This window comes from Cheilinus undulatus, linkage group 17, assembly GCF_018320785.1.
Source record: "Cheilinus undulatus linkage group 17, ASM1832078v1, whole genome shotgun sequence".
NCBI lineage: Eukaryota > Metazoa > Chordata > Actinopteri > Labriformes > Labridae > Cheilinus > Cheilinus undulatus.
In genome coordinates this window covers 40,873,205-40,886,905 of record NC_054881.1, presented here as the reverse complement: position 1 = coordinate 40,886,905, position 13,701 = coordinate 40,873,205, and the positions used below count along the sequence as shown (strand labels likewise).

The window sequence follows — 13,701 nt, the reverse complement described above, 5'->3', positions numbered from 1 at the left end:
GGGCTGGGCATTTAATCGACAATTAGATTAAATCACAATAAGGCCTGGTGCAATTTTCGAATTGCAAAAGGTGCAATATTTCTTTGGCCTGAAATTTGTGTCAAAATACCTGTTTTCGCTTTTTTGCAGCAGCAGAGATGTTGTGCATGACATGTCATGCAATCATTCAGGTGCCATTTTTTTTTAGAATAGTCTACAAAAAATCCTACCTTTTTAATTTTTGTGCTTTTTTCTTATTAAGTATAAAAATGACAAAAACCCTTCAATGCAATAATTCATATCCAATTTGCAATACGAGTCAAAATCATCAGAATTAGACACTTTTAAAGAATTGCTTAACCCTTGTTTAGGAACAAAAGAAAGTTAAGGAATAATTGCATATCAAATCACAATTGCAATATTGGGGAAAAAAATTGCAATTAGATTATTTTCCAAAATTGTTCAGCCCTACCACAAACAGAACATTCCCACTTTGAAGCATGGTGGTGGCAGCATCATGCTGTGGGGATGCTTCTCAGCAGCCAGCTCTTGCAGGCTTGTAAAGGTAGAGGGTAGAATGGATGCTGCAAAGTGTAGGAAAAACCTGGAGGCAGTCTTACTCAGTCCGCAAGAGAACTATGGCTTCTGAGAATATTTATTTTCCAGCAAGCATACACCGATAGCTAAATGTTTGAAGACAACAAGGTGAATGTTCAGGAGTGTCCGAGTCAAAGCCCAGACCTCAATTCAGTAGAAAATTTGTGGGTGGACTTGAAAAGGGATGTTCATGCCTGATCCCCATGCAACTTGACAGAGCTTGAGCAGTTTTGCAAAGAAGAATGGAGTGAAATTGCAGTACCCAGACATGTAAGCCTGATTAAGACCTATCCACACAGACTCAGAGCTGTGATTGCAGCAAAAGTGACTCTACTAAATACTGACTTGATGACCTATGCATTTTCACTTTGATATTAAAGAGGGTTTCTGTCATTGTGCTTTGTCAAAAAAGTCACGTTATATTGATCAAGATTGATTATTGAGTCAATAAAAGAGTAAAACATCTAGGGAGGTGATTACTTTTTTAGGTATTGTAAAGGATGCTGACAAAAGGTCACAAGAAATCACCCAGCAATTGCCCAACCTGGATTGAAATCAATGAGTCATTCTCAAAAACTCCAACCAGAAAACAAAAGCTTGACAGGCTTAACAGCAGTAATAAAGAGTGGGCAAAGCTCAGCAAACAGGCCTCAAAATACCTGATAAATACATGGACAAAGATGTTTTATGGATGGCTGTAATGAAATTGCTGCGATGTTGGTTTTCATTGATCTCAGGAGGTTAGAAAACCCAGAGATGAGAGTTTTAAAACGGTTAAAAATAAAACAGAGGCTGCTGTTGCAGCAGCTTCTGAGGATCCCTTTCAGTGCTTCAGAGTGGGTGCATGAGAGTGGTGAAGCAGGAGCCATGAAATCGATTTAAAAGATGCACCAAAACGGAAAGGCACTTGAGGGAATGGCTTCCCCCAGAAATGTCAAAAGATGTGGCTAAAAATAAAGCATTTCTCAGGTTGTTTTGAACGCTTGTACAGTTTATGGTTTCGATTTCAGTCAGCCAAAACGCCATAAAAAGAAGCACCTCTTACCTCTTCTGTTTTATGATTGTGTTTAGTGATAATGTAGATCAGATAGTGTTAGTTTTTGTTGGAGTTTCGGTTGGTGTAATAACTGATTACACCCATTTGTAGAGTGCAAAGATGGTTTTTATTGCATTGGGATTTACCAGAGGGTGACAGCACGTAGATATTTTTATCAAGGCAGGGTCAAAATCTTCCCTTTTATTACTGTAGTAAGCGAGGATGCTGTCAGAGCATGAAGAACAGCTGCCTATGAACCCAGCCAATATTACAGTATGTCTGCAGAGGCACTTAGTATAATACAGCTGTTTATTAATGCATGAGTAAACAGACTCGGAATGGTCATTTAGCCTAAATGGCTATGGAAAGTAAACGGCTTCGAACAGCTTGTGCAGATTTTTCGTAGAACACTTTGGAAAGATTTCTCCGCAAGTCATTAAATCCATTATAAAGGAGATGGTTTTTTATTTAATTTACAGTTAATGGAAACAGAAGAGAAAGTATAAGTACTGTCTTTGGTTACTGTGTGGGGTTTATTGTAGCTGCTGTAGAGGCTGTCAGCAGGAGTCAACGCAGCTAAAACCTATAATGCCAAACATTTCTTTGGGAAAACTTTGGGACCTGATCCCTAAAATACAGTGCATTCATTAAGTATTCATTCCTCTTCACGTTTTCAGTTTTGTTTTGTTGCAGCCTGATGCTACAGTTTGAAAAAAAGATCTGGGGAAAGCTATCAAAAAAGGTTCCCAAGAACACAGTGGCCTCCATAATTCTCAAATGGAAGAAGTTTGGCACAACCAGGACTCTTTCAAGAGCTGGTCACCCGGCCAAACTGAGCAATCAGAGTAGAAGAGCCTTAGTAAGAGAGCAGACCAAGAACCTGATGGTGACTCTGACTGAGCTCCAGAGATCCTGTGTAGGGTGGAACGATTTGGGAAAATAATCTAATTGTGATTTTTTCACTCAACATTGTGATTGCAATTTAACATGATTGTTTTTCAGGTTCTTCATCTTATAAACCATTATGTATTATAACAAACAAAGCTATTTCCCCTGGAAATTTATATCGAAGCACCCAAAATCTACAAATGTTCAAAAATTTTAAGAAAATAACTACAAATAAAAAAACCTGCTCCACCACCAAAAATATCAAATCAAATTCCCAAAACAATTTAAATAAGTTCCTCAAATTTTCATAAAAATACTTTTAAAAAATCAAAGGAACTTCTTAAAAATTTACAAATAAATTTCTCAAATTTTCATGAAATTACCTAAAAGTTTCAAAGCTAATTCCCCCAGAAATTTGAATCAAATTTCCCCAAATTTACAAATAAATGTTACAAATTTCCATTAAAATTCCTACAATTTTCTTAACAAATTTCCAAAGATATTCAAATTAAATTCCCAAAAATGTACAAATAACTTTGTCAAATTTTCAAGAAAGTACTTTAAATTTTCAAAGCAAATCCCCCCCCCAAATTCAAATCAAATTCCTAAAAATGTCAGAATAAATTTCTCAAATTTAAGCAAAATATCTAAAAATTTCTAACCAAAAATCCCCTTAAAATTCAAATTAATCTAACAAAAATGTCTTATTGCAATTATTTTGTATTATATTGCAAGTTTGATATGAATTGTAATGAAGGAGGTGATGATTTTATGGATTTCTTATTTTGAAGAAGACAAAAATATACAAAAACAAGGAAAGCAGGAACTTTTGTCAATTATTCTAGAAAATATTGGCACTTGAATGTTTGCATTATGTGTAGAGCAAAAAACTGGTATTTCAAAACACATTTCAGGTCAAAGAAATATTGCAACCTCTGCGGTTTAAAAATTGCAGTAGGTCACATTGCGATTTAATCTACATTTCGATTAATTGCCCAGTCCTAATCCTGTGTGGAGTTGAGACAAAGTTCACTGCAGCCCTCCAATGATCTGGGCTTTATGGCAGAGAGGCTGGACGAAAGCTTCTCCTCAGTACAAAAGGCTTGAAAGACTCGTGGCTTTTTGGAAACTCTGAGCAGGCTTTCCCGCTTGAAATGTTGGGAGAATTTACCGTAAAATGTTCAGGATTTTTCATGGAAATTTTGGGGATATGTTTTGTTGGAAGATTTGGGGGAAATTTGCCTTTTTGGGGGGCAATCTGTTTGGATGTTTGGGGGGAATTACATGGTAATTTTCAGGCATTTTGATGGAATTTTTACCTCCGCCAAGGAGGTTATGTTATTGGCAGGGTTTGTTAGTTAGTTAGTTTGTTTGTTAGTTTGTTAGCTACATAACTCAAAAAGTTATGGACAGATTTTGATGAAATTTTCAGGAAATATCAGAAATGGCATAAGGAAGAACTGATTAGATTTTGGGACTGATCCAGAACATCATCTGGATCCAGGAATTTTTTAAAGAATTCTTTACTATTGGGGGGGACTGAGCTGCCTTGGCGGAGGTCTATGCTCTCCGAGTGCTTTTCTAGTTGGAAATGTATTTCTAAGTAGGGCCTGAGCAAAGAGGGTGTAAGAACCCTAATGAAATTGTTTGGGTTTGTAATTATTTTTATTCTTATTTTTATCCTGCCCCTGCCTTCTTTGGCCTCTTAACATGCTAAAAAACAAAAGAAAATTGGCACACATATATGGGGTCTCAAAAATGCAATTTTGATATGTGTTTCACAAATGGCCCTCAGGAATTTCGCCACCTTTTGTGCTTCTACTGAATCGACCCCTAAAGGGACTTTGACCTAGAGTTATGACATTTGGTGTGCAGATTCAACTTATGGAGATCTGCGAAAAGTCTGCTGGAGTGAAACTCTAACTCCAACAGGAACTCTGCCATTTTTAGCCAAAATTCAGGTATTTTGGGCCTGTTCCAGGGATCATACTAGTCTGGGGGATTTGGTCTGTTGGAATTGTTTATTTGGAATTTGATTTGGTGGGGTTCTGCTTTGAAATTTTGGGGGATTTTCAAGGTTCCAGAAGGACAACCATAACTACAGCCCTCCACTGATTTGGGCTTTATGGCAGAGGGGCTAGACAGCACACTTGGCTTTTGTTTGGTTTGGTTTGGTTTTAATTTTTTGCAAACTCCAAGTAGGCTTTCCAAGTTGCTTTGCAACAATCCTCAACAAACGGACAACACGAAAATGTTACACTCTGGCTTGTGGCCCGAAGACGAGCCTCATTCATGACGTAAAACATACCGAAAAACTTCAAACACTACAGGATGCATTTGTGTATGTGGTGCTATGCACATGCAAATGAGTGCAGAGACGAATAGAGAGATTATGGATGAGTTGATCAATTGCGAAAGGCGATCTAATGTTTGCAACTACAGCCTATCTGGATAGACCATGCACAAACTGCATGCACCTATTATCATTTTCTCAATTGGGCAGTTGTTTAGGACATGCTATATAGAGGGCACTCTCAAAAAAACTTGTAAAGTTGTGATTTTTATGTAGAATTTTCATGCATTATGAGAGCGAGACTTGCAGGAAGTCCTGCAAATTTAAGTCCTTGCTTGATTGCTTCTAGTTACACTGAAGTTTAACCAATGCTTCCCATTTTTTACAAAATAAAAACTACTAAAAAAACTACCTTTTTAAACCAGAAAGTTTGTGGCATTAGAAAACTTCCCATGTGCAACATCCATCATGGTTGTACAGATCTAAGAGTCCAGAATTTCACAATAACTAGAAAGAGCATCAGGTTCTCATGAATCTTCCCTTATTTGTCTGTTTTCCTGAAAGATTTCTTCTCAATGTTTCTCTGTTGTGTTTCAGGCAAATGCCAGCATTGTCAGTGAAGTTCAAGTGGAGAAAGTCACGACATTAACAAAGCCTTTCGTGGATGCCATCAGGTGCCTGTGGAATGACCCAGGGATTCAGGAATGTTTCAGTCGGAAGAGGGAATACCAGCTCTCCGACTCCACCAAATAGTGAGTGTAAACAGAGACTCATCTGACATCGGTGAATACTTTCCACTGTTTCATCTGCCTTTTGTCTGTTTAATGCTCTCTGAAGGTTCAGGGAATGTTCCATTTAAGGCTGATGTTGAAGGGCCTGAAAACAATGAAGATGAACCGTTTTAATCTTGACTCAAAATACAAATGATAGTGATTCAGCTCAGACAGAGACATCTGTCATTAAATGCTAGATTTCCCTCTCTTGTGTGGCTCTATTCTGTGCCTCTAACAGGTTTTCTTTTCTGACCTCTGCGCTGTCCTCCTGTGTTATTAGCTATCTAAATGATTTGGACCGGATTGCTGACACTGCTTATCTGCCGACCCAGCAGGATGTCCTGAGGGTCAGAGTGCCCACAACGGGTATTATAGAGTACCCCTTTGACCTGGAGAATGTGGTGTTCAGGTGAGTGTGTTTTTAGATAACATAATGTGAACTTTTTGACGTGTTTTTCTCCATAAAAACTGAATAGAGATGATGTTTAAATCTCATATATTTCCAAAAAGTGCAGACAGGATGGGGTTTGTTATGTTAGTTTATTCTGGTTTTACTTGTGCTAAAGCACTAGAGCTGCTCAGTTATGGCAAAAATTGATTATTGGAGTGCAGACTACCTGCAACCCAAGTACACGGACAGCCTGCGTTACAGTCAAGCCTGTGGATCCTTTCCCAACTGTCATTCCCAACTCTCTCATCTTTGTTTCTAGTCCCATCCACCATTTTCCTCTAAAATGAAGGCAGAAAAGCTAAAATAAACATTTTTTACAAATCAGAATTATACAACCGATTATTTTGACTTACAAACAGATTCTAATTAATATTTACCAGTATATTTATGAATTTCAAATAATTAAACCTGTATCATGGGTTAAATGGTACTGGATTAACTGGCAGGGGTGCGTCCTAGCCCCTACATTCATCAGTACCTGTAAGGACTGGATAATGGGGTGGGTAACGGGGGAAGCAAGAAATTTGCTGATGATGCTGTGATCCTTGTGGGAACTGTAGATTTCCTTGTGAGGTTAACTTGCTGAGTGAGGAATCTAGGGAATGGAGCGTTGGGAATGCAGGTCTCCTGGGCCAAAACAAAGACTCAGGCATTTGGGAATGCTTTGGATGATGCCTTCGAATCTTTGTCTGTGAATGCTGAGAGCGTGGAAGTTGTAGAGCACATCACCTACCTTGGCAGGGTTGTACATCAGTGCACTGACTGCGAGGCTGAGATCAGCGGCAGACTTGGACTCGTGCATGGGTTGATGGGTTTTTGCTCTTATATGCACTGTCAGCTGTGAGGCCTTCTATAGAGAGGTGTATACCTTTCACAATCATGTCCAACTAATTTAATTTACCACAGGCGCACTCCAGTCAAGGTATAGAAACACCTCGGCAAAGATCAAGAGAATGGGAAGTACTTGAGCTAAATTGCTAGTGTTTTTGCAAAAAAAAAAAAAATTTTACTGTAGCATCAGGCTGCAAAATAACAAAATGGAAAAGTGAAGGGGGTCTAAATATTTATGAATTCACCTGCATATGTCCTTAAATTAAAATAAAATGTTCGAGTAGTAGGGACACAGGTTGGGAGCCAGTATCTGATTTTGCCTGTGTTAGTCGTAGCTGTCCTACTAAGCTCTTAAGTGTAAGAGGTCCATTGCTTTATTTTGCCAATTATAGAGTTGTTTAAAGTGTTTTTCTGATAATGATGAAAACCTTGATGACTCAACAAAAACTATATAATTTGAGATACTGCTTTTGTGTCATGACTTCTCCTGTCAAAAATGATAAACCTCTCAGCAGATTGCATTAAATTTTTAATATAAAACCAAGCACTATTTACTCACCTTTAATACAAAGAAAAACCTTTTTTCCTCATCAATGCTCTATCTTGTGTTTGTAGGATGGTGGATGTGGGTGGCCAGCGTTCAGAGAGGAGGAAGTGGATTCACTGTTTTGAAAATGTCACCTCCATCATGTTCCTGGTGGCGCTCAGCGAGTACGATCAGGTCCTTGTTGAGTCTGCCAATGAGGTGAGTTAGAGGCTGCTGCCTGCAAAATAATATGTCGCATTAGCAGCTAATTTCTTCCTGTATACATTCTGAGTCCGTGTAAGGGGGAGAAAGGGGCTCAGAACAGCAGAAACAAAAAGGGTGCTTGTTGTTTAAGGTCAGTCCTGATAGCTGAAGATGATCAGTCCAGATCTCCTTTTTCTCTCTCTTTCTGGTGTTAAACCTCCTCTCAGACCTTTTCTGATGCAGTTCTCACTGTCAGCCTGCAGGGGGAGCTCTTAAGTCACTCTCTCCAGCAGCACCTCTCAGCAAGGATTGTTCACTTGATGAGATTACAGCCAATTGAATTCTCCCAAACAGACATTCACTGCTGCTGTCTAAGGCTACGTCTGATTTCATAATCCTGCTCATGCTCAGATGTTTGTGACTTTTCCCCCCCCAAGAATCGCATGGAGGAAAGCATGGCCTTGTTCCAGACGATCATCAACTATGAATGGTTCAAAGAGTCCTCGGTCATCTTGTTCCTGAACAAGATCGATTTACTTGAGGAGAAAATAATGTACTCCCATTTGGTCGACTACTTCCCTGAATATGATGGTAAGAGGAAATGGATCCAGCATGCACCTTAGCGCTATTATGTTTATAGATGAAAACAGAATTAGAGAGGCTTAATTGAGAATGTCTTCTCTGCTGTTGGATGATTTAACCTCCTGAGTCCTGAGTTCTTGTCTGGAATGCATTTTTAGTAAGTTTAAAAGCTCAGCCTTGTTTTTCAACAGTAATCAGTTTTTAACAAAAATTATGTCCACAAATCTGCTGAAGGTCCTGTTTCTGCAGGAATTTCATACCTGGCTCCGATCGATTATGGAGTCCCCTTTCTTGTTATTTTGATGATGGACCATTAGGACTTGATAAGACCAAGCATCAACAAAATTTACACTAAAAGCTCAGAAATTTTTCTTTCAAATATCCATACAAATTTGCTTAAATTTCAAAACAATTGTCCTAAATCTTTGTTAAATTCTTACCCCAATCCCATAAAAGTACCCCCAACTTTCCTGTTATTCCCCAAATCTTTCAGTGAAAGTTAATCTTAAAGTCTAAATATTGCAATTTAAAAAAATCTCCAAAAATGCTATTTCAACTCCTGAAAACTTTTAGACGAAGTCCCCAAATTTTCAAAGCAAAATTCCCAATAATTTCAAATGCATTCTCCAAAATTCCCTAAAACATCCAGGGTGCAGGTAGCCTTGTGGATTAAGGCGCAGCCCATGTACGGGAGTTGCCCAGGTCCAAGTCTGGCCTGTGGCTCCTTTCCTGCATGTCTCTCCTCCACACTCTCAACCCTGTTTCCAACTCTATCCATTGACCTACTCAATTAATAAAGGCATAAAAAGCCCCACAAATATATCTTAAAAAAAAACCCCTAAATATCCAAACAAGTTCCCCGAAATTTTCTTTAAAATTATCAATCAAATTCCCTAATGTAGAAATACATTTCCCAGATTTTCATGAAAAAAAAACAAAAATGGGCACACAGAAGTCTAGTGGTATAAAGCGTGCACCATGTAAGCGGGCGGCCCAGGTTTGAATCCAGCCTGTGGCCTCTTGCCGCATGTCTCTCCCCGCTCTCATCCCTGATTCCGAGTCTATCCACTGTCCTCAGCTATCGAATAAAGGCATGAAAAGGCCCAAAAATAAATATTTTAAAAAATTAAATAATACCCCAAAATTTCAAAGCAGAATCTCACCAAAAAAATCCAAATCAAATTCCAAAAAAAAAAAAACCCAACTCAAACAGATCAAACCTCTTGGACTAGAATAACAACTATAACCCCTGGAACAAGCCCAACACACCTCAATTTTGGCTCATTTATTAAAAATGGCGGATTCCTATTTAAGGTAGAGTTTGCTCCTGTAGACTTTTTTTGTAGATCTCCATAAGCTGAACCTGCATGTCAAATTTCATCACTCTCAAAGTCCCTTTTGGGGCTGTTCTTTAGAAGCCGAAAAGGTGGCGCTATTGAGGCAGTACCATTGGACCATTTGTGAATTCTATCTCCACCTTGCATTTTTCAGGCTCCTACATATGTGTTCAAATTTTCTTTTGCCTTTGAGCGTGTTAAGGGGCCCAAAAAGGCCTTGGCTTGATAAGAATGAAAATGATAATGATGAACCCGACCAATTTCAATAGGGCTATGCATCTCCAAAATTGTCATCAAAATGAAAAATCCTGAAAATTTAACAGAAAATTCTCCAAACACTACAAACAGAAATGTCTGCTCAGAGTTTGCAGGAACTCCCGATGAAAGCCAAGTCTTTCATGCCTTTTGCACCAAGGAGAGGCTTTTGTGGAGGCACTCTGCCGTAAAGCCCAGATCAGAGGATGCTGCACTGATGGTTGTCCTCTTGGAGTGACCAGCAGGTTCTTGGTCACTTCTCTTATGAAGGCTCTTCGACCCTGATTGCCCAGTTTGGCTGTGTGACCAGCTCTTGTAAGAGTCCTGGTTGTGCCAAACTTCTTCCTCTTGAGAATTATGGAGGCCACTGTGCTCTTGGGAACCTCCAGTGCAACAGATTTTTTTGAAGCCTTCCCCAGATCTGTGCCTTTCAACAATCCTGACTTTTACTCTTTGTGCACTTGGTGTAAAGTTGCGCCTGGTGTCTAAATATCAAAAGTTAATGGACACCCTCCAGCCAATTAGAATCGAGTATTCACCAAGTCCATGGTAGAATGTGAGGTCAAACTGCCTCTGGGTTTGTTGTTCTTGGCTCCATGTTTACAGTAAGGAGGCAGCCTTTCTTTAGCTTGTTTATTGTTTACTCAGAGGCTTAAACATGTTCCTTTTTTAAATGGTTCTCGCTTTTAGTGTTAGCCCTACTGCCATGTTGGTGAAGACGGGCACCCCGTCTCCTCAGGAACGCTGTTTTCAGGGGCTTAAAATAAGTTTGGTTGCAGCAGTACAACTGAAGAAGAACCAAGACTTTCCACTCTAAAGGAAACTAAGCTTTGACCTACAAAAACAAACAGATAAACACATATTCTTTAAGATGAATCTTGTTTTTAGATGTTTATCAATGCAATTCTTTGTCTCGGTCACTTGTTTATGAAACAGTGGAGACGGCAGGGGAAGTGTGATGAGGAAAAAAGGTGTGTGTAGGAAGAGCTTTATTTTGGTGTGAGAAATCACACAGTAAGCCTTTAAATATTTCTTTAAATAAGAATCTTGAAAGTTCAGCATGCATGCATACAAAAGTTCAAACCAGATACAGATAATTGCCGCCAACTTCACCATCATTTAACAGACTTCTGCAGCAGAGAGGCTAAAATGTGAAAAGTACAAACAGGATGGATTCTTATATCAAGTGAGGCTGTACTCAAAGTGTTTTATTGCTGATGAATCTACCTTTAAATTTGTGAGTTGAGCTCTGTGATATTTCTTCTTACAAAAATCTCTCCTAAATCATCTGCAGGCATTTTATACTACAGTGCCATGGTGACTTATATTTTTAAGCTTTTATGCACCCACTGGAAATACTACACTGACTTTTATGTGCTGGTTTCTGCCCTCCCTCTCTTTCTGCCAGGTCCCCAGCGGGATGTGAACGCGGGGAAAGATTTCATCTTAGATATGTTTGTGAGCCTCAATCCCGATGAGAAAAAAATCATCTACTCCCACTTCACCTGCGCCACGGACACAAACAACATTCGATTTGTCTTCCGCGCCGTGAAGGACCACATCTTGCAGGGCAACCTGGAAGTCTTCAACCTGGTTTAAGGCGGCGTTTGTTGTCGCTGTAATTCAATCGCGTGTGCAGAGCTGGCAGCCGGGAGAGCCCTGCAGTGATTCAGTTTGAACACTGAAACAGGAAATTGAGAGGCTACAGAGCTTGTCGCCAAATGACTTTACCGCTGGTGTATTTCAAATTTTCCTGTTAGGCTCTTTGGAAATGGATGTCTCCGACTATAATGAAGTGTGTCCTGACAATTAAAGTGCTGCCTTAGTGAGGAGTCTATTATAGCAAGCACTCTGAGATTTATGGAGCTCTTTGTGAACATTTTGGAGCAGTAACAGTGTAAATGCACATGGATGGATTGAGAGGGAGACAAAGTATTTCAGTGGCCTTGAATGGCTCGGTGGACTTAAATGTAGCTGCGGAAGTGGATGTAGTCTAACTGCAAAGCAGCAGCTCACATCTCTGACACAAGATAACTTTTTAAAGTTTAAATCCTCTCAATGAGTCAAAATGAACACTAACAACACAGATACTGATTTGCACACTGTACTTTTCCTTACATCTGTACATATACTTACACTCTGTATGTGTGTACTTCACTTACTTGGGTATTATATTTCCATAACCTCATTTTAAATCTCACTAGACTTTGTACACTCGTCTGCAATGGCATTATTCAGTGCATTATCCACTTTTTATGAGCATGGAATTAATGAAATGTTATGTAATTTAACACACATTTCAAAGGGAATCCTGCTGTTTCTGCTACTTAAGCATTCCTTTTATTTCGTCAAAGCCATAGAATCAAGTGTTTTCGGTTCAGGGACTATTTTTTGTATCACTTTCTTAGAATAGCTTTGATTTTGCAGGGTTAGATAACATAAGTCAGTTTGCATTTTAACTATCACATTGTACAGTAACTGTTGTGTTAATAACCTTTGAGGTATTAAACTAATGCATTCTTAATCCATAAAGGGGATAAGAGCTAATAAGATCACATCCACACGCTAATGTGTACACGACCCTTCTCTCCTAATTACATGAACGATTTAATTTATACACTGTCACTGCAATGCACCCTTAGAGTTATGAATGTTCTTGTATGAATAAACATTCATTTTGTTGTTGATTTTGGTATTTTTTTATTCGTCTTGTAGAGGAATCAGCTCCTGCACACTGTTGGTTTAGCATTTTATCTCCTTGGCTGCTCCATCCTCTCATCTGGAGCCGTGTTTGACCTGAAAATCCTCCTCGGTGATGCATCCATCTGGCTGCAGCCTGCAGCAGCACTTCTGTTGGAGATCCTTTTGTCTTTAGTGTTACATGCAGGGAAATACCATTGTGCGGTAAAGAATTGTTGTTTTTGGAGAGGGGCAGACACTGGAAGGAATGTGGGAGCAGTTCACCTCAAAATAATGAACAGGATGGATAAAGGGTGACTTCCTATGAAGAGTGTTTACCCCTTTGGATGTTTAAGCGTTTTATTCATTTTTATAAATCAATCATGGTCAATGTATTTGGCTTTTTTTTTTTTTTTTACAAAAAAAGCCAAATGATATTGGCCGAGTCAAAGCCCAGACCTCAATCCAATACGGAATTTGTGGCTGGACTTGAAAAGGGTTATTCATTGCCTGATCCCCGTGCTACCTGACAGAGCTTGAGTAAAGAAGAATGGAGTAAAATTGCAGAGTCCAGATGTTTGAGCCTGATTGAGACCTATCCACACAGACTCAGAGCTGTGACTGCAACCAAAGGTGACTACTTAATACTTGAAGGAGGTGAATATTTATGCAGTCACTTATTTATTTTGTAGAAATTACTTTGTAGAAATCTGTTTTCACTTCGACTTACATATTTTTTCTTGTTAAAAAAGCCATGATTGATTTATAAAATCAATAAAAAGGTAAAACATCCAAGGGGTGAATGCTTTTTATATCAAATAATGGTTTCATAGTGACAGTTTGTTCTTGATTGTCTGCTAATGTGTCTAACGTTAATTATGTAGCTAGCAAAGCTATGTTAGCTTTTAAAGCGAAAGCTAAGCTCTCAATGCAGATAAGGAGGATATGTTCTACAAAGCTGCATTAAGGTTTAGCTACATTCGCTTAAGATCACCTAGCTAAGGCTTACATAGCTACATTAGCTTATCTTGCCGCATTAATTATGAAGCTAGTGTAGCTATTTTAGCTTTAGCTAACGAAGCTAAAATTAGCTCACAAAGCAGCTAGGTAAGATTTATAGGCATGTTGTCCTATATAACTACGTTAGTTTTGGCTACATTTGCTAAAGATCGCACTGCAAAAGGCTTACTTAGCTACTCTGGCTTATGCAGTCACGTTAATTATGTAGCTATCATAGCAATATTAGCTAAAGCTAAGCTCTCAAAGCAGA

At 38.9% G+C, this 13,701-nt stretch overlaps 1 protein-coding gene across 2 annotated transcripts in view; it reads left to right on the top strand.

Annotated features, from left to right (window-relative positions):
- LOC121525148 (guanine nucleotide-binding protein G(q) subunit alpha-like) overlaps positions 1-12,439 on the top strand; it is a 33,132-nt gene extending 20,693 nt beyond the window's left edge. For both annotated transcript variants that reach the window (XM_041810976.1, XM_041810975.1), the window contains 5 exons: positions 5,391-5,545; positions 5,847-5,975; positions 7,464-7,593; positions 8,016-8,169; positions 11,161-12,439. In XM_041810976.1, coding sequence (XP_041666910.1) covers positions 5,391-5,545; positions 5,847-5,975; positions 7,464-7,593; positions 8,016-8,169; positions 11,161-11,351 — 759 coding nt within the window. In that variant the 3' untranslated portion in view covers positions 11,352-12,439. The remainder of the gene's footprint in view (positions 1-5,390; positions 5,546-5,846; positions 5,976-7,463; positions 7,594-8,015; positions 8,170-11,160) is intronic.
- Positions 12,440-13,701: the final 1,262 nt, after the last annotated feature.